We start from the raw sequence: 21,384 nt of genomic DNA, 5'->3' as shown, positions 1-21,384 counted from the left end.
TTTCCCACCAATCTATTATTTTATTGGGTTCAACTTTTATCTCACCAATCTATTATTTAATTGGATTCGGATTTCATCTCACCAATCTGTTCTTTAATTGGAATCGAATTTTATTCCACCAATTTGTTATTTAATTGGATTCGAATTTTATCCTACCAATCTATTATTTAATTAGACTCAAGTTTTATCTCACCAATCTGTTATTTAATTGGATTTGAATTTTATTCCATCAATCTGTTATTTCACTGGGTTCGGGTTCTATCCCACCAATTCGTTATTTAATTGGATTCGAATTTTATCCCACTAATCTACTAGTTATTTGGATTTAGGTCTAATTCCACCAACTATCTAGGTCTGAGGTGTATTTTTATTTATTTCACTAGTTATCTGGATTTAGGTCTAATCCCAATAGCCATCTAGGCTTGAGATGTATTTCTAAATTATCCAGCTAGTTGTTTGAGTTTGAATCTAATCCCATCAGCAATTTAGACCTGAGGTATATTTTCAAATTATTCCGTTAGTTGTTTGGATTTGAGTCTAATCCCACTAGCTATCTAGGCCTGAGGTACATTTTCACTCTTCCACCGGTTGTTTGGGTTTGGATTGAATCCCATCGATCAATCTAGTTTTAAAATATTTGGTTCGGATCCAACCAATCAATCTAGTTTTAAATAATTTTTCAGATTTTCACTAGTTGTTTGGATTTGGGTTAAATCCCACCAATCGATTTAGTTTTTAAGATAACTTTTCACTCTTCCACTAGTTGTTTGGATTTGGATTTAATTTCACCGATAATTGGCATTTGGAAGCATATTTCAGTCTCCTTATTAGTTATTTGAGTATGGATTTAATCCCGCCAATGAATATCAACTCACAATTTAATACATGTATCCTCATATTATTTATTCTACTTATTTGCTTTTTGATTTTCTTTATTTTATTTTGTTTTCGGCACGAATTTCGTTCAACATCATATTTAGACTACGTTTCATGCGACGAGACGTAAATAAATTCATGCATATTTCGATCTTGTTTAAAATATTCACTTTTGTTTGTTTTGATACAATTGTAGCCGAAAGCGACATGTAAATAATTTGGTGTCTACGTTTTTGTCCTGAGTCAAATAAAGAGGGACAAGTTGTAAACACTAAATTTTCTTAATTTCAAGTGTACTATTTTTCACTTAAATTGCTTGAGTAATTATTTAAATTTTTGTTTTGTAGGTTTGTGCAAAAAAAATCAAAAGAAAAATGGATGCTTAAAATTGAAAATTTTTGGTAGATTTTTTTTTATGTTTCATACCCAATAGAAAAAAATCCAAACCCAACCACAAAACCTACCCAAAAATCTATACAAAACCCAAACAAAAACCCAAACTAGGGTGGCATTTGATTTAAGGGTATGAGAATCAGGATTTGGAATCATGTCCAATTTTTATGTTTGGCTAATGGGTATGGGGTTTGAAATTTTGGAATGATTTCTAAAAATTTGGTAACTCTCAATCCTGAGCAAGTTTGGAAGGTTTTGTCAAATCCTCCATTTGATTCCAAAATAAGTTTTATTAAACCTTATTTTCAATCAATCACCTTCCCTTCTCTCACCTCTGACTGTCTCCTTTCTCCTCCCTTTCCTCTTCTCCCCTACTTTTCTCTTCCATGGTAGGCAAAACTCCCCTCCTTCACCCCTAGTAAACCTATTCCTTCTCTCCTCCAAAAATTCCCCTCTCGTCTCAACTCCAGTAGGCCCCTTCTCTCTCTGATTTCTCATCCTCCAACCACCTTTAGTATTGACCAGTCTTTCCTTCAACACACCACTTCTCCTCACTTACTGTCAAGCCATCCCCAATCCTTACCCTAGTCGACTTCCTCCTTTTCCTAGTGAAATCAAAGTGATGGCTCTTAGCAACAATGAGTTGTGGCATTAGGTGGACAATATTGAGGCTGCTGGAGATTGAATCTTGATGGAGGACAGAAATTGCTATTTGGTTCCTTGGATAATTTTTCGATTTTTCTACTCGTGTTCCAAGTGCCAACTATTGGCGAGGAGAAAGGTAAATACGAACTTCCCAAATCTTCTATTTGGGAGTTTATGTTGTTGATTGGTGATTGGGGAATGAAAAACCAAAAAAGGGCTCAAGGAAAAAAAATTAATTTTGAGTCCCATTCCAATGGATTTTGTACCAAGCACGATATATTGGAATGGTTGATCTCATTCCAAATCCAGGATGAATGATCCCGAACCCAAATCAAATTCTAAGGTGTGAACTAAACGCCATGTACATTTTTTTCACTCTTTCTTTCTCTCCAAGGTTTGGTTGGTACAAGACAACTCATCATCCAAATTCTATCCTTTAACACTTACCAAAAATGGATCAAAGGAAGGGAAATGGGACACATAATCCTACTTTATCCTAACCATCAATTCTAGATTTTAGAAATTTTTGTCCTATAAACTCTTAATTTGAGGACTTAGAAATTTTGTCAATTTACCTAGTTTACCTACATGGTATTTTATTTATTTACTTATCTATTTGTTTATTTATTGATTTGATAATAATTTTGTCTTAATGCTTTTATTAAATTTTACATGAGGAAGTTAGTGTGTGGGATAAAATGAGATTTGTCCTTTTTAGTGGAATATGAAAGGAACTTTTGGGAAAAAAAGAAGAGGAAGTTTAGTGCAATAAGAAAGAATTGGGATATTGGGGTAGGAAATTACAAGAATGTGACACTTGGCACCATAGGAACCAAGTTATAATCCTTTAAGATTTTTTGACCAAGCTTTCTTACCATGTTTTCTTCCATTTCTTGCCTTAAAACATAACAAACAAACCACAAGAGAAGGAGAGAGAGAGCGGGCTGAAATTTTGGGGAGAAAAAAGAGAGAAAAGCTTCAACTACTCTAACTTTAATCTTGCTTGGATTTTGAGAGAAAAGGAAGGAGATAACTTGGGGTTTTCATCCATCTTGGCTTAAGCTTGGAAAGGAGAAGATTTGGTGGGTTGAAGTACATCTTGGTTGGAAAGCAAAAGAGGTAAAATGCTAGATTAACCTTCTTTCTTTGCCTTATGTTGAAAATAAGGTTGATTGTTGGATTAAAGTAAAGATTTGTGGCGAATTTTGGAAGTTTCTTAAGTTGATGATTCTTGTACTTCATGTTTGAGTTTAGGGTTTGGATATATGTATATATATATATGTATATATATATATGATTATGGTGGTTTCTTGTTGAGATTGTGGCTTTACATATATCTAATGTTATGTTGGAGATGAAACTTTATGGATTTACTAAGTATGGTTGGTTGGATTTGGTAAATTAGTTGGAGAAATGTTGGAAAAATTGGAAGAAAAATTCTGCTTGATGGCCGAACTTAAGGGCTGAAATTTCAGCTTGGAATTCTACATTTTCATGATGATTTAAAGCTTAATTTTGCTCAAGAAACTCTACAAGACTTTAGGCTATAAGTATGTGTTGGAATTGAATTAAAACCTTGAGTTTTAAGTGGTAAGAACACCATTTCTTTCATTGTTTTCATGGCTGAAAAATGTGTTCAAAGCTGACCAAAAGAGAAAGTGACCTTATATAGCTTTGTTCTTCGTTTTGTGTGGTGAACTTGTCACATTAATGCCCTAAACCATGATTAGACATTAACCCTAGTATGAGTAGTGAATTGGAGTGGAAAATGGAAGGTTTTAAAAGGTGAAAACCTCAATCTTACATGTTTCAAGTTTCAAGTAATAAATTTCCAGTCTAGGAGAAAATTGATTTGGGTAATTTTAAACTCATTTTGGTGGATGAAAATGAGAAAATGTTTGTACTATCATTTGCTTAAATCTTTGACCTAAAGTATACACAGATGTTCTCCTTGAATTGATTTAGAAATCATGTGATTTGGGTGAGATTTCTTAGTTGGAACTTGGGTATAGTTTCGTTTAAATCTTGTGGCTTGGAGTAGTAAATCCTAATGCACTCCATATACTTGATTCTAGGGCTTGGAAGAGAAGTCGAAGTTCCTCCCGAGGCGAGCACTTAAGCTTTGTTGTTGTGGTGAGTGTTCCAATTGCATCTTCCATGCTACTTGTTGCTAAAATTGCTAGGCACTTGATTTGTCATTTCTTAGGCGAGTATATACTTTATCGCACTCGACCTAACTCGACTAAATTTTTGATATCTTGTTCATGCATGTACAACCAATTTGATTTACTTGTGACCTGTATTTTGACTTGAAATACTTGAAATGCTTGAAAACGTGATATGCTAAGGTTACTTGTGACTTGATCATGGCTAGGCGAGTATGTCCCTATGTGTGCTCGACCTCCATGAACTTGAAATACTTGATCTTGCGTGCGGACTTGCATGTATATGTGCATGATTGTAGACCGACTATATATCTTCTTGCAGCGGTTGAACTGGGCCCTTGGACCCTTATCCGAGACGTCGAGTAAGTGGAAACTTGGGTTACTCATACTTATACATGAATGTAGGTCGGTAACGATTGAACTGAGACCTCGTTGGACCTCTTGCTTGAGACCAGCCTTAGAGCAGTCCGGTAAGTTGGGCAACCTTAGGTAAAAGACGAAGTTCCTAACCTATTTACTTATGACTTGAATTCATGACTTGAACTCGTGACATGCTTGAATACGGAGCGTTAGGTGATAGCTAACGTCTCCAATTATTACTTGCGTGAGCGTTGGATGACAGCCAACGACTCCACTCTTGAATACTTGAATACTTGGGGCTTTAAGCCAAGATCTTGAATACTTGAATACTTAGGGCTATAGGCCCAACCCATAGCTAGTTGGTTGAATCGAGTCGGCAAGGGTTTGGTCGAGAATATTGACGAACCTTAGGTATTTGATTGGCGTTCAGGCCCAATAGGGGGATGATCGGTGGACGGAAATTGACGTTTAGCGGGGATCTACGGACCTTATAATTCCATGGTTGACAGAGAGTCAACGGACCCCAGACAAGCTATTGTGGAACCTGCTCCTGAGAGCAGACTATATCCGTTGACATGAACGTGTTCTTTACCGTACACTATTGCATGATCTATCTGGCTACCTGCTTAATGATACACTAGGTCATGATCTATTTGAGTTTGACTTGTTTCTTGATCTCCTGTGAATGGTATCATACTTGCTAATTTACCTTTCTGTTTACTTGGAACCTCACTGGGCTTTTAGCTCATTTTTTGAATTTTGTTTTCCTTACAGGGGTGAGAACATTAGAGTGGAAGTTGGAGAAGGCATCGATTTTGTCTAAATTTTGTTAGTTGCTCGTATGAGCACTCCTTAGATTGCTAGCGGGCTTGCTTAGTTTTATTTTTGTAAGTTTGATTCTGTGGCGATATTTAGCGATTGTATGAGCATTTGAAACCCACGATTGTATATTCTAGGGTTATAATTGATATTGGCTTTATTGTTGGAGTTGTTACTCTATAAATTTCGTGACAGTATGAGTGAGTCCTGGCGAGAGTTGGGCAGACGGTCTGCCAAACCCTTAGGTACGCCTTAGAGGGAGGTGGGGTCGTCACACTTAACCCATGAAATCTCTCTTGACTTCTCTGAATTTTTTCAAGACTACACAAAACTCACCAAGAGAAAAGAAAAACTCTCTCGACTCTCCCTCTATTCTTACTCACACAGCATAACACGCCAACACAAACACGCACATCACGCAATTCTTTTTCTCTCTTGGCTCTCACACACATCCATCCTTGGAGCAAAGAAAGGTGAAATAAGGAAGCAAAGATAGCAAGTGAATAGACGGTTAAAGCTTGAGGATTTCTCCAAAAATTTTAACCAAGGGACTACAACTTTCATTGTGGTATTTTCCATCTTTTTAAATCACATTAAGTGCATGTTTTGTTGCTTTATTTTTCTCTTGCTCTTGCTGGTTTTTGTTGTTGTGCTGCTGGGACATCAGGCAAATTGTAAAACAAGATTAAGGAAAGAAAAATGAGTTTTGTGTATGCATCTTAAATGTTTGAGAAAATGTCTAAATGAAGAACCAAATTAAAAGAATAAATTTGATGTACATATTTTGCTAAAATAGTTGGTTATAGCTGGAATAAGGCCTGGAAAATATTCTATTCTTCAAAATTTTTGAGTTTTTAGCCTAGAAAGCAAGAAAAAAGTTTGTTTAAAGATGGGACTGTTTTGCTTTGATTATCATTTTCCTTATTATTTGTTGTAAAATAGAGTGTGCAGTAGCGTTGTACATTTCGTAAGGGTTGTTTTGCTATATTTTTCATGAGTTTTAGTGAAAATTTGAGGGATTTTTAAAAAATAAAACCTAGCTGTAAATGGCTCTTTTGAGCACTTTTCGTTCATTTTTTTGTAAAAACTAAGGTCGGAAACGGATTCAAGGCAAAAAATCAAGTAGGGGTGTATTTTTGTGAAATTTTGTGACTGGAGAGGTCGCTGGTGGCAGCACCGCCAACTGCTAAAACTTCAATCTACCAGAGAAGAAGGAAATGGAGAGGGAAGAAGAAGAAGGAAAAGAGGGAAAGAAAGAAAAAAAAAGGAAAAAGAAGGGAAAAAAACATTGGGTTGGTTTCATTATTTCTGGTGGATTTGTATTTATCTTTCGTTGGGTTTGTGGCTGGACTTTTAGAGTTAACACCAAAGTTCCCATTCTAATTTAGTTTTTCTAAATTTTCTTTGGGCTTGCTTGTTTTTTATGGATTAACTTGTGTTTTTCTTTTGGGTTAGAATTGTGTGGCCCAACTGCTTAAAAATGGCCCTGCATGGTTTGGTATGTAATCAGAAACGAATTTTGCAATTTGATCCGTAATCTTTTGAGTAATTTTATTGTAACTCTTAAATTTTGAATGTTTTCATTGAGGTCCTTAATTTAATTGTATTTTGGTCCCTCAACTTTTTTTATTTAATTTTGACCCCTAATACTTTTAAAAATTTACAATTTAACCCCAAAAACTTCTTAATTTTTGCAATTAGGTCCTTATTTTTATTATTTCTCAATTACAATTGCATCTTTTCTTTAATTGTTAATTGTGTTTCATTTAAATGCATTTAATTGTTAAGTTTTAGTTGCTTCATGTTTATTTACAATTTTTCACAATAAAAGGGAAATTTAGTATATGTTTATATTCCCTTTGAAAATTGTCAATTAAATTGGTGCATTGACCTATTTGTTAATTTTTGGAAAAAGTTACAACTTTTCATCCTTCCCACGTAGCCGCTAATTCAAGGGAGGTACCCTCTATTATTCTTTAAACTCTTTTATGTGTTCCTATGCATTTTCATGTGTGATTGCATAATTTTATGTATTTTTTTATTTACTCATTTTATTCATTTTAAGCCTTTATTTATTTTATTTAATTTGAATGTTTGTTTGGAAAGCATTTAAATGCCAAATTGTAATAGATAGGTTGTATCTTCTTATCCAAGAAATGTATTTAGATAGGGGATGTAATAGATAAATTTTATTTTTTACCAAAAATATAATTAGTTAGATAAACATAATAGATATGTTTATTATTTTCAAAATTCCCCTTTTAGATTGTAGTTAGAGTTGTCAATGCAATAGTTAGATCTTATTTGCTTGCATGTTTGTGTGTTTATGTACTTGCTTGTATACTTGTTTTTTTCTAGGGTTTTGCATCTAGATATCATGTCTATGTGCTATATGATCTATGTACTCTCTGTGTTTATCTATTTTAATTATACTTTATATGTTTTATTTATTTATAATAAGTGCATGATATCACTACGCTAGTTGTGGCTTTTCTCCCCGATTTCTCACTAGTTCAACGTTAGTAAGAACTTGTAAAAATGGGTTAGTCCAATACTAGACTCTTTAGATCATCGATACGCTAGATTCATGCTTTGGTGTGACATTTATTGCATCTTATGCATTTTTTCTATTTTTAGGTTATTTTCATTTGTATGATATTTTTCCTACTATTATTTCCTTACCCTCTATATATTTGGACCATATCATTTAGAATTGTATCTCATTTTAAAAAATTAAAAGTAAACTAGTTCATTTGATTAATTAGGTTAGAAGAATCACTCTTCCAATATAGGAAATGGGCAAACGTGATTTTTTAACCTTAGTACGCTATTACTCCTCTATAAAAAGGAAAATTGCATCACGAATTTTAGTCTTCCATAACCGTTATGTTGCTTTTCTCTCTTCTAGATCATGTATATATCATAATTTCCTTTTTGAATCTCATTTTTGCATATTCGTGATCTTTTCAAGGGATCATTCTTGGGTTTTACAATTAATGTGATTTGCACCAATTAAATTTCGAAGAGACATTTCGTCCCTCTCGTTACCCCCTAGGTTTAAGTTTGCATCCATATAGAAGCATCCAAATGTGATAAGATTTATAGGTTAGATTAGGAAAATTTTTTACTAAATCTTACAACTAATTTTGGTTAGATTGAAAGGGTGCCTTAGATCAAAATCTTTGCCTCCCTTTTCTTAAACCGTGACTTCCGAATTCTTTTCTCTTATTTTCAAAGATCTGGAGTCTTCTAAAAGAATTTTATTTTATTTTTTTTATTTAAAATATATTTTGGGTAACTTCATACACCTAAAGTCGATATCAAGTGACAACTCTCTTTCTAAAAACACTTTTTAGACTAATATCTTGGGTGCAAACCATCGCATTATTTGAAGTCCCATTTTAGGCCATTTTTCTTTATTTTCTAAAATAAAAAAATCATTTTTCTAACACCTTTCTCTTTTTTTTTCAAAAATGGTGTGTGACACCGAGTGATGCCTTTTGAATTGAAAAATGATAGAGTTACTTATCAGAAGACCATGATTATCATATTCCATGACATGATCTATAAGGAGATTGAGGTTTATGTGAATGACATCATAATTAACTATAAGAAAGTTGAAGATCATTTAGTTGATTTAAAGAAGCTACTCAAAAGATTGAGGAAGTATAATTTGAAGTTGAACCCTGTGAAGTATGCTTTTGGAGCCCCAACTGGCAAATTATTAGGTTTTATTGTCAGTAAAATGGGTATAGAGATAGATTCTACGAAAATTAAAACAATTCGAGATGTGCCAATTCCAAAAGTTTAGAAGGATGTGAAGAGTTCTTTTGGAAAGATTAATTTCATTGGTCTATTCATTGCACAATTGACTTCCACCTGTGAACCTTTGTTCAAATTGTTAAAAAAGAATGCATCAATGGATTGGAATGAAGATTGTCAGTAAGTTTTTGATAAGATCAAGAATTACTTGCTAAACCCTCCGATCTTAGTGCCACCTCAATCGGAAAGACCTTTGATTGTGTATTTGTCTATACTTAATGAGGTTGTTGGATGCATTCTGAGGTAGCATGATGAATCTGGGAGGAGAGAATAAGTCATCTACTATCTCAGAAATAAATTTACAGCATATCAGGCCAACTAATCTTTCCTTGAAAGAAGTTGTTGTGCTTTAGCATTGGCAGGTTAGAAGTTGAGGCATTACTTCCTTGGTCATACCACTTACTTGATTTCTCGTTCTGATCCTCAAAAATACTTGTTAGAAAAGCCAATGCCCATGGAACGAATGGCTAAGTGGCAGATGGTCCTTTCCAAGTGAGATATTGTCTTCACAATGTAAAAAGCAGTCAAAGGACAAGCCATAGCAGATCATTTGGCAGAAAACCTGAGGGAGGATGATTACCAGCCACTACATAGCTACTTCCTGATGAAGAAATTCTGTTCATTGGAACAGTTGAGGACATGAATGAGTAATATCTTGGATAGAGGCTATTCTTTGATGGTGCTTCAAATTCTTTTAGGGTTAGAATTAGAGCAGTTTTGGTGTTGACTAAAGGGAAAACTATCCTGCTACTACCAAGTTATGGTTTCCTTGTACCAACAATATGGCCGAGTATGAAGCTTGTATTTTTTTATGAAAATGGTACTGGACATGGAGATTAAGGACCTGATAGCATTCAGTGATTCCAATTTAGTTGTGCACTAGACGCTCAAGCAGTGGGTAACTTGAGATTGAAAATTATGTTTTATCATTGTAACTTCCTTAGTTTGGCCACTAAAGTTAGGAATTTGGAGTTCAGGCGTATCTCTGGCACTCACAATGCCTTTGCCAATACTTTAGCCACTCTGTATTCAATGATCCATCATTTTTATCCAATGAATACATGCTTGCATTTGCATTTTTTTAGATGGATTCTGTTGGAGAAATGCCTACAAGTGCAACACCAAATACTTCAAGTTCACAATCTCAACCTGTAATAAGGGGAAAAACGGATCTAGGTTGGTCTCATTGTTTAGAAGGCTTAGTATCTAATAAGAAGGTCAAGTGTTTGATATGTTGTTACTGCAGGAAAAAGATACAGGGTGGTGGTATCAGTCGATTCAAGCAACACCTTGCAGGTGTAAAAGGATAGACCTATCTGTGTCCAAAAGTGGAACCACAATTAAGATATGAAATGCAAAATAACTTACAAGCTATGGCTAATAAGAAAAGAAGCTTGCAAAATCGTTTAAAAGCAAGTGACATGTACGACCAGCCTTTGAGACAATATGAGGAGCAATTGTACATGCAAGATGAAGATGAAGTTCAAGAGGTTCAACCAACACATCTATAGCTGTAAAAGGAAAAAGAGTTGCTCAAGATCATAAAAGAGGAAAGATAATTGGGACCATGTTCATGCCAAGAACAACTCATAGAGGACAACCTACCATCAAGAGTGTTTTGCAAAGCAAATATGATATGAACCCACCTAGAAGGCCTGAACTCGTATCCCACAAAGCCTCAGATCTAGACGAAGAATCAAGTTGAAGGTTGCGGAATACCCTTGACCCTTCTAATCTGCGTAGTTGCAAACCTATTGAATTTAATCTCAACCCACAACTAAATGAATTAGCAAACCAAGAATGTAAATAGATGACGCCACAATCAAGTGCGATTCTTGATTGATAAGTAGAGTGAACACTCAAGTAATCTCTCAAGTATTCAAGAAAGGATCTCTTAAATATTCGAGGTTGCACACACAAGGTTTTGCTGGAAATTCCAATTTTATTTTGTCACAAAGGAGAAACATTAAAGAAGGAAGGCTATTTATAGCCTTTACAAGACTTTAAAACCTAAACTAACTTGGAATCACTTAATGTGATTAATAAAACCCTGAGTCAGCCTCTTGACTTGCTCAACATGACCTAGGACCGATCTTGTTAACTAAAACAACTAAAACAACCTAATGAAATCAGGAAATCCAATTCGGCTCTTTGAGAATCCAAGCTGGCTGAATTAGTTAACAAGACAATGACACTTAAACTAATCAAGCTCAACACAATGATTAGAACTCAAAGAATGACAACTACTTGTTGGAGCATGAACCAACAGCAAATGACTTGACTAACTCATGAACCGAGAAAAATCTTCAAACTTCATCTTTTGCATCCAAGACTTGAATAAGACTGTAAAGAGTATAATCTTCATTTTCAAGCCCTGGAATGTCATTTGCATGACCAACTTGATCTTGCACATCACGAACTAGAGCTTGCATTGACTCTTTAAGTTTTTTGGCACGAGCTTTAGTCATAGGACCACTTGAAACAACTTGAACACTATTTGAGCTACCATGATCAGCCGTGCACTTTGCATTAAAAGAGGCAAAGGAAAAGGTTGATTTGGCTATTTCAAAATGGATGATTGATGCTTCAATCACATTTAATGCAACTAATTCAGCATATTATCAGTCCATGTTTGATGCAGCTTGTTCTTGTGGGGCAGGTTAGAAAGCTCCTAATTCCTATGATTTGCATGGTTACTTATTAACAAAAAATGCTGACCAGGTTAAGAACTTTATTGATAGCTTTCAGTCAACTTGGAAACAAGATGTACTACGATTGCCAATGGATGGACTGACCAGAAAAGAAGGACTCTCATAAACTTTTTAGCATATTGTCCAAGAGGAACAATATTTTTGAAGTCTGTTGATGCCTCAGATGCTTCAAAAACTGTAGACATGTTGTACAAATTATTTAGAAAATTTGTGTTATTTGTGGGTGTGGAACAAGTGGTGCATATTGTCATTGATAATGCTGCAAATTATGCTGCTGTCGGGGGATTGTTAAAAAGGGAATTTCCAACACTTTATTGGTTTTCAAGTGCTGCTGCTCACTGCCTAAACTTGATGTTGCAAGATGTTGGTAAGCTAGATGAGGTAAGTAAGATGGTTAGACAAGCTTCTAAGATAACAATATATATAATCACTGTTATCCATTGAATTTGATGAGAAAACACACTAGAGGGAGAGAAATAATTCGTCTTGCTCCTCCACACTTTGCTACTAATTTCATTGCCTTGCAAAGCATTTTGCTACCAAAAGATGCTGTGAGAGCCATGATCACTTCAAAAGAATGGACTATTTCTGCATATGCTAAGGAAAGTAAAGGGAAAAAGTTTGTGGATCTAGTATTGGATTCTATGTTTTGGAAAAAAAATGTGCTACAATAGTCCAATTAACAGAGCCACTTGTATGGGTTTTAAGGCTTGTTGATAGTGATGAAAGGCCTTCTATGGGGTATTTGTATGCTGCTATGCATAAGGCAAGAGAAGAGCTTTTGAAAAGAGTTGCTAAAAGAAAGAAAAGAGTTGAAACTTATTTGAAGATAATTGACTTAAGATGGGATAACCAACTTCAGAAAAATATCCATGCTACTGGTTTTTGGTTGAATCCTGCTTTCCAATATGATTCTACTGAAGAAGCATAGGCATGCTACGTCAAGACTTTTGGATGTGATTGAGAAATACTCTTATGGAAATCCTGATTTATTGAGTCATTTAACAAGAGAAATGAAACTGTTTCGTAAAGTTGAAGATGATTTGGAAGAGTTTCTACAACAAGATATCGTAATGCCATGCTTCCAGGTATACAAATTACAAACAAGAATTTCATTTTTGATTATTAGATTCTAGTTTTACTTTCTGATTTTTTTACGTATTTTAATAGATGAATGGTGGACATGTTATGGTAGTAGTCCGCCTCATTTGCAAAAATTAGCTATATGTGTTTTAAGCCAAACTTGCAGTGCTTTTGGATGTTAAAAAAATTGGAGTATCTTTGAAGATATTCACTCAAAGAAAAGAAACAGATTGGAACATCAAAGATTGAATGACTTGGTTTATGTACACTTACCTTCTTGTGTCTTCTATTCAAATCTTTAAATATCTTAGCCATGTCTTTTCTTAAAAAGTCTTTTCAAGTGAACTAGTTGTGTTTGAGCCATTATAATTGCTTTGTTTTATGAGCAACTATGACGGGCATAATCGAATTTTACTTTGCAATAGACTAGGCTTTTGTGTGTGTGATTCTTATAAATCCTTTGTCTAGAGCATCTAAGAAAAAGATCCAAGAAGTAAACTAGTTGTGTTTGAGCCATTATAATTTCAAAGGCATAGTGGAGTGAGATTAGAACTGAAAAGAAAGACTATCTCGGTGAAGTAGTTTTGCTTGAACAGCTATAAAGAAAATGTGCTTTGTACTATGGTGTTTTGTATTATTGCCACTATAAAAACAAAACAACATGTTATCAATGTACCGGTTATTAGTAATATTTTGAAACTCGGACCGCTAATTGAACCGACGAGGTATTTAGATTGCGATTCAATCAGTTGGATTGGTTTAACCCTAGTTCAATGAATTTTTTTTTAAAATAATTTATATAAATACATATGCACATAATAAGATATTTAATGGACTAATTTAAGATTTTATCTGATAAAAAGTTTAATATTTTCAAAGAAGTTGGACTTTCACAAATAAATGTTTTAAATTATAAGTTCAAACAAATAAATTTCATCTCAATTGTATCTACCAAAATATAATTTTAAATCCTACCCAAGAATACTAAAATATTCTGAAATTAAATAAAATTTATGTCTTTAGAAATTAGACATTGTAAATTTAAACTTTAAACCATGTTTTTGGGAATTAAAGATTGCAACGTTGTTTAAAAAAAAAAAACTTTGAGCCTAAATGAAATCAGGAAACTAGAAAGTAGAGATGAAAACTTGATAAGAGATGGAAGATGAGAAGAAAGTGAGTGGGCGTGACACTTCATGACTAGTCTTTAGAGTTATTAAGAACCTATTCTTTTTTTCCAATTTAATAGAAAAAAATAAAAAAAATCGCCGGTTCAATAGTTCATTCCGATTCACATGGTTTTCACTGGTTCTTAAGTCCAATGAATCCAAAGATGAACCGAACCAGAGCCATGATTGATTCACGATCTAATCAATCAAATTGGCCAATTCAACCCAGCTTTCAAAACACTAGTTATCAGTTTTAAAATCCAAAGGAGAAAAATTCCTTTGGTAGTTGATGTTAGACCATTAATGCTGAATCACTACAAATTATTCCTCTCTTACTTACTTTTACTTGCATTTTATTTATTTCAATTTTTGTTTGTATTTAAATTATTATTAATTGTATTTTTCTTAGTCTAATCACATATATGTATTGTACTTGATATATTGTAAGTGCTTGTTTTTACAAAGTATAACTTGAAGTTTTGAGACTGTTTTAATACGATAACTTGCTAGATATTTTTTTACCAAGTACAGAAACATCTAAAATTAGTTGAAATCACATATCAACTAATTCACCCTTATCTAGGTTGTCCTATTCAAGTAGGGATGGCAATAGGTAGGGTAAAATCCGATCCCCATGGGTACTCAATTCAATGGTTAATCCGATTAGACGATCAATGGGCAATCCGTTAGGGTTTGGTAAGAGAATCCTAAAAATTTGAAATCTGACATACATATATACACATACATATTTATACATATACATACACACACACACACACACACATATATATATATATGTACGTATAACACAAGCATTTTACCCTTCATAAAATGCTAAATTCCTCTCATGTCGGTTGTATGACTCTACCAAAGTTTAAAATTTAACATAATGTGTTGATTTAACATTATGTATGTATTAATTTTAGTTTGATAATAGTTAATTACCTTTTTCTGAATTATTCAAATTAGCGGGTAAAGGTACTCGACGAATAATCCGAACCTAAGAATAAGAGGGTTTGGTTATGGAAGTTAAAATCTGTAGGGTTACCCGATAGGATTTGGTAAAGAATTTAAATATGTCGTTAGGGTTTAGGAAGAGAAAATTTTTGGCGTATTGCCATTGCTAGATTTAGGACAACATAAATAAGTTACTCAACTCTTGTAAGTTGGTCCCATCCTAAACTTTTTCTTTAAGCAAACTCCCTAAACCTCTTTCAGCACTAAAATCTCTTATATTAACATCTTAATAGATTCCATAAAGTCAATATTAGGTCTAAAAATAGTAGCTCAACAAATGTGCCAATACTTCCACAATTTTAAGATGAAAACTTCAAAATTTTAGTAAGAACCTACAAGCTAAAATATACACATATGACTACAAGATAAATTATGTTAATAATCAGTTAAAATGAGGTAAATTGAGGCATAATATATAGTACAGTTATGAGCATGTTAGATACAGTATTAATTGTGAAAAAGTTCCAATTTTGATGTAATGACCCAACTTGACCCTCATAAATAAGGAATGATTTGGCCACTTGTCAAATTCTCACATAATTCTAAAATAAAAGCTTAAAATTTATACTTTGGAAATCTTAATTTTCTACTAAAATCAAACTTAGTATACATTATCAAAGTAAATACATGATTATAAGCATAAAATAACTCAAAATCTCAATACAATGTGGGAGCCCTACTGATGCCAATCCATGGTAGGATAGGGCATTTGCTTTCACTCTTATGATCAGTTTGAGTTAGGCTAAGTTGCTAACTTTGGTAGCACTAAAAGTCCTTAAGTTTATGACCTCCAAGTCATGATAAAATCCTTGCAGAGTATAATCTCCATGATCCATATAGCTATGTGACCATTATCAAGCACACAAAACTAGGTCACTATTTATAGACACTATAAAAAAAATTCTTCAATTTATGATGATATATTAATCAATCACTATACTTTAACAAATCTACTCTTAGTATGTAATTTTGATTCTCATTTAATTTTTAATTTTTAATAATCCCAAAGAAAAAATCATAATAAAAACATTCCATTATTATGTGAAACTTGTAGGAATAAATTGCAAACAACATAATTATTTTTAATCAACACAACTTTAAAATAATATTTTAAGAGATTATTGATGAAAGATTCAAGTGATTGATAATGTCCAAAAAGTTCCTCTAACCTAGTTTCGTTCACAAGCTCAAAAAATTTTCTAATTCCATGATACCTTAGTATGTTCTCATGAGTGTAACTTTTTGCCATTACAACTTATCATACATGAAGTGAAGTAAATCATGGGTTTTCATTATACTAAAAAATATATGGGAAATCTTTTTGAAACTCAAAAGAGAAAAATCAATAGTGACTGATTACCAATATTCTAGAAACTCTAAGGGCAGTTGTACTAGAATGAAAGTAAGAAAGATGTTGATTGGCTATGTGATCTTTTTTCTCAATGAAAAGATAGTAATAGGGATGAGTGCCTATGGTGTCTGTTGGAGTTAAAATCTCATCTATTTATACCGAATTATCGTTACAAAAACATTCAAATTTTACACTTGTAGATTATTTTGTATTTACGTGTAGATAATCTCACTATTCAATTTATCCAATTAATGATCAGTTTACTATATGTTGAATGATTTATCCATATGAACTGATGGATTAATTGAAATTTACATATTTGAATCAACACTTGAGTATCCATCTTAGCAATTTAAAATAGTATTTATTAGGTTTACACACAAAATGGTCCTTGTAATTAGGGGCAAGTAGCAAAGCATCCCTATTATTCATGAAATACATTGATTATCCCTTAAAAGGTTAATGATCAAACACCAACTTTAACTTTTTTTATTTGTGCAACCAACAAAAAGACCATATGCCATTTGATAATTTATGTGTTGGTAATTTACTCTTTTAGTGCCAAAGGGTGGAGGTGAGCATCAAATTTCAATTTGATAATTTAGGTGTTTGAAATCAGTAATTCCGCTAATTTGCATATGGAAAATTTTGATATTTTTTGCACTCAAATTAGAAAACTCCTAATTCAAATTTGCTTTTTTTTTAATGAAACCAGGATTTTATTCAAGCGAGAGGAAACAAACAAAAGCTGAAGGGCAGCCAAGCCTGACCTCGAGAACTGACTGATTAAGTTAAACTAGGAGTACTACTCCCTTACAGTCTAAGAGCGAACATAGGGAAATGACCTAGAGTCTAATGCCAGGACCAACCGTATAGAAGCTGGCAAAAAGGTAGGTGAAGTAAAAAGGGTGTCTGAACCGACTCGTAAAGCAGCCAACCTGTCCGCTGCTAAATTAGCTTCTCTAACTATAAGTTGAACCTCCGCATTCATGATATCAAGAAGAAATTGAATCTCTCTTAGAACATTGCAAAGCGGCCACTTTGAGGTATGGGCAGACTTTACCAAGGCAACTAGAGCCTGTGAATCCACCTGGGCATGTATCAAAGAATAACCTTTGTCTTTGCAAAGACGAAGACCATGCAACAATGAAAGACCTTCCACCACCAATACATCCACATCTCCAAACTTCTTAAAGTATGCTAAGACCAATTTGCCGTTACGATCATGGAGGAACCAACCTCCCAAAGCTATACACTCCACTAAACTCGCATCTGAATTCAATTCAAAAAAGCCCATCGGAGGTCTTACCCATGAATCATACTGTGCCGAACCACTTTGGGGGCTTGTACTACTTGCGAAAATAAATAATAATTCGTGTCTCCACTAAAATGAGACGCTTCCAATACGTTAGCCCGCATGAGCTGCTGCAGGAATGAGTCTATCAGCCAGATCACATGCTGCACATAAATGGCACTCCTTTGAAAATGCGCTTGATTACGTACTTTTCACAAAAACTAGCAAATCACTACCGGTAACCAAGACTTAATGTGAGATGATCCAATCAAGGGTAAATGTGAGAACTCTCACTTAAAAAATATAAATTCTCCTAAATCACTTGCATTACCCTAACACTAAATCAATTATGACATTTCCTTGCATTGCATTTCATTGCATTTTACAAGAATTGAAACATCTCCTTAAATTGGCATTATTTTATTTCACTATATACACTATGACCAAATACCCTTTTAATTGTGTTTGAGACTTCATGTGATAGTTTAAGGGTGTTATATTAGACATTTGATACATTTGGAGGGTAGCAACCTTATTTGGCAAAGTTTAAAGGAAGAATGGCCAAGATTGAGACAAGTGGCAAGACCCTAACCATTCAACTTATTTGACCAAGAAAATTAGAAGAATTTAAACCTTGTTGGCTCCATTTTCTCCTCCTTGGCCAGCCATCTTAAGCTTCCAAGAGAAGATAAAAAAAACTCCATTTTCTTGCTTATAAACCCTAGCTTGATCTTTGAGCAATAAGAGAAAGAACTTTAGTTAGTTGAGTAAACTACCTTCAAGGCTAGTGTGTAATTCAAGCTTGGAGCTCTTGTTTGGTGGACTTTTTGGTGATTCAAACTTCACTTAAGAAAGGTAAATGATCCTTAAATCTTAGCTTTATTGTGTTATATCAAGTGTTTGAGGTTTTGATGACAACTAGAGGTTGAGTTGAGGTTGTTTGTGGTGAAATTTCTTAAGCTAAGTAAGTGGAAGTAGAGTTGGATGTTTAGCATGCCATGTGTTTGAATATTTGCCTATGCTTTGTTCATGGTTTTTTTGATGTATTAACATGTTATGGATCCTTTTAAAGTTAGGGATAACTCTTGGAATGTTGTTTAAGTTAACTATAATGAAAGGATAGGGGTTGGTGTTGAATGTGAACTTGTGGACTATTTTCTTTTCTCTTTGCTGACTGGCCTTGAAGTGGAGGTTTCTCCTTGATTTTTGTGACGTATTGCACCTTAATTAAGCCTAAGAAACTTGGCTAAACATTGGTTTAAGCTTAGGAGTGAGTTGAAATGAAAATGAAGCAAGTAAAGTGGTTGTTTTAGGCAAGTTAGTGGACTGTTTTGGTTCTTCCTTGTTGGCTAGACTGTTTTGGGTTCATTTAATCATTTTGTGTGTTGCATTTTAAGCTTCAATGGTGCTAGATAACTTGACCCCCTGTATATGAATTCTAGGAGATTGAATTGGATGTATTTGAGCCAAAATGAACGAAGTTGGCAAGAAGAAATAGGGTAACTTTGTTAGGGTATTGAGCTGATCAAAACAGGAAAATCAGCCAACTTCCCCGAACCACTGGTATTGATAGGAGAGGAACTAAAGTTTACATTTTGTACCATTAGAAAACCCTTCGAGTTTAGTTTCCAATGCCACCAACGTCATGTGATTCCGACTTTTCTACAGTGAGCTATGACCGTTTTCCCGAGACTGCGCGTGCACGACTATTTTACCCGCGAAGACACTTTTGAACTTGAATGAGACTTTTCTTTTGCTCAACTTTCTTGCACTTGTCAAACTCCTTTTCTTATGACCTTTTCTTACATTTGGACCTAACTTGCATGGTAAATTGAGTCGATTAACAACCCACTTGGTCACCTAATGAACTTATATTTGGGTTGAAAAATGAACCTAGATTGTTAACGATTTCACTCGTTGCCCTAGAATTGGGAAACGCAGGTGAGGGTAACCATGGAACTTGACGATTGAACTCTGCATTTCTTGACAGGTGAGTGTTCTATTGCCTGTTACCTGTTTATGTGAAATATCTGAATACTTAATCTGTGACTGGTTGATCTAAACCTTGTCTTGACAAATTTGAGGCGAGCGTGTACTTTATCACACTCGACCTCCTTCGATTCCACTGAGACTCTGTATACTGCTACTATAAGATGTGAGTTGTTTGGGTAACATCCCATCAACTATTGTGACTGTTTGGATGCCCAACCTCATAGGTGAGTCGGTTGTATCGAACCAGCAAGGACTTGGTCGAGAAGGCAGATGAACCCTGAGGACTGTTTACTGAAATTTGGAAACTGGTATACTCGAGTGTTACCTAATTATACTGTTTGAGGTGTTTGGGCCTGGTAAGGGGATTGACTGGTGGACGGAAATTGGAGTAAGTGGTATTCTACGGACATTACATCCTTGGATGCAAACGTTGACGGAGAGTCAACGGATTTTCGATACGATCAAACTTAAGTGGATTTGGCTTTTGGAAGCCACCCGTATCCTTGAATTGAATTGTGATTAACTTGTTCTAGTATTGTACTGCGATCACTCATTTATATTATGTCTCTAATTGATTATGTGGTTACATGATTATTTGGAACCTCACTGAGTTTTAGCTCACCCCACTCTTTTTATTTTTCTTAACAGATTTGGGATGGAATTGTGGTCAAGAACTTTCATAGCCTCAATTCTTATCTTAAACTTCTACTTTGGATTGTAATCTTTTATTTAGAAGATTCTACCTTTGACTCTTATAAGCTTGAATTTGTAAGTTTGCCGCATACTATGTAAATTAAGTTTGGAGTTATAAGTTTAACTTTTAGTTCTATATTCTAAGTTTGGGAAGGTGGCGTGACGATTATATTTTCATTATGGCTTGTACCCTTTACTTCAAAGATATTTCATTAGTTTTCTTGGGTTGCTAGTTCATTAGTAGACTGAGTGCCGACGCGAGCTGGACAAGCAGTTTGCTAATCCTTTGGGTTTGTCCTGAGGAGAGGTGGGGCTATCACAGTGAAAACAAAACCCAAGACGTGAACATTGCAGAGACAGTAGACTGCAAGAGATCCAAATTTAGGAAACTAAATTGCCCAACAAAATGCCTCCAAACCTGAGTAGCTACCGGGCCATAGAGAAATAAATGATTCAATAATTCTTCATTCTTCTCACAACACATACATTGCGAAGAGAGGACAATGCCCCTTCTCTTTAAATTGTCATCCAATGGGAGAAAACCATGTAACATCCTCCATTCAAAAAAGAGATCTTGAAAGGTAACACCTTGTCCCAAATAATACGATCAACCATTGACTTGTTCCTCCTTGGTCGAAGACACTTCCAAGCTGATGAGACAGTGAAAGAATCAGAGGAAGATGGTATCCACACCATGACATCATCCAACTCAAGGAAGCTGAATTTGCAAGATTTGTTGCACTATAGACTCTGGGACCCACTGTTGTAGCTTGTCAACACTCCATCCAATATCCTCATAAAATTCCACCGGCAACATGTGTGGCAGATTAGGTACCCCCATCACCACCGACAATGGTTGATCAAAGTACCAACAGTCAAACCAAAAATCAACAAACCCTCTCCCTAAACACCACCTAATTTTTGACTCCGTAAATCCTCATACTTCCTCCAACCATCGTCAAACTGGTGTGAGCCGAGATACATGCACTTTAGA

The 21,384-nt window shown here is 34.5% G+C and overlaps 1 protein-coding gene and 1 long non-coding RNA gene across 3 annotated transcripts; one reads left to right on the top strand and one right to left on the bottom strand.

Moving 5' to 3' along the window:
• The first annotated feature begins 1,597 nt into the window (after positions 1-1,597).
• Positions 1,598-5,408, top strand: LOC140006250 (uncharacterized). Of its 2 annotated transcripts, none has more exons than XR_011813885.1 (3): positions 1,598-2,050; positions 3,990-4,047; positions 5,214-5,408. It is a non-coding gene; the product is annotated as an uncharacterized lncRNA (long non-coding RNA). The 2 variants fall into 2 exon arrangements; XR_011813886.1 differs by lacking the exon at positions 1,598-2,050 and adding an exon at positions 2,953-3,033.
• An 11,823-nt stretch (positions 5,409-17,231) lies between these two features.
• LOC113743956 (uncharacterized) lies at positions 17,232-17,708 on the bottom strand. The gene has a single exon (XM_027272006.1). It carries the CDS (start codon positions 17,706-17,708, stop codon positions 17,232-17,234), a length of 477 nt encoding a protein of 158 aa, XP_027127807.1.
• Between the last annotated feature and the right edge of the window lie 3,676 nt (positions 17,709-21,384).

Source organism: Coffea arabica, chromosome 5e (genome assembly GCF_036785885.1).
Source record: "Coffea arabica cultivar ET-39 chromosome 5e, Coffea Arabica ET-39 HiFi, whole genome shotgun sequence".
Taxonomy (NCBI): Eukaryota; Viridiplantae; Streptophyta; class Magnoliopsida; order Gentianales; family Rubiaceae; genus Coffea; species Coffea arabica.
Note: the sequence above shows the minus strand (reverse complement) of the source record. Positions and strands in the feature narration are given on the sequence as shown.

Bases quoted from the DNA above. Each gene is read 5' to 3' on its own strand.
- LOC113743956 (XM_027272006.1), bottom strand. From the start codon at position 17,708: ATGGGCTTTTTTGAATTGAATTCAGATGCGAGTTTAGTGGAGTGTATA.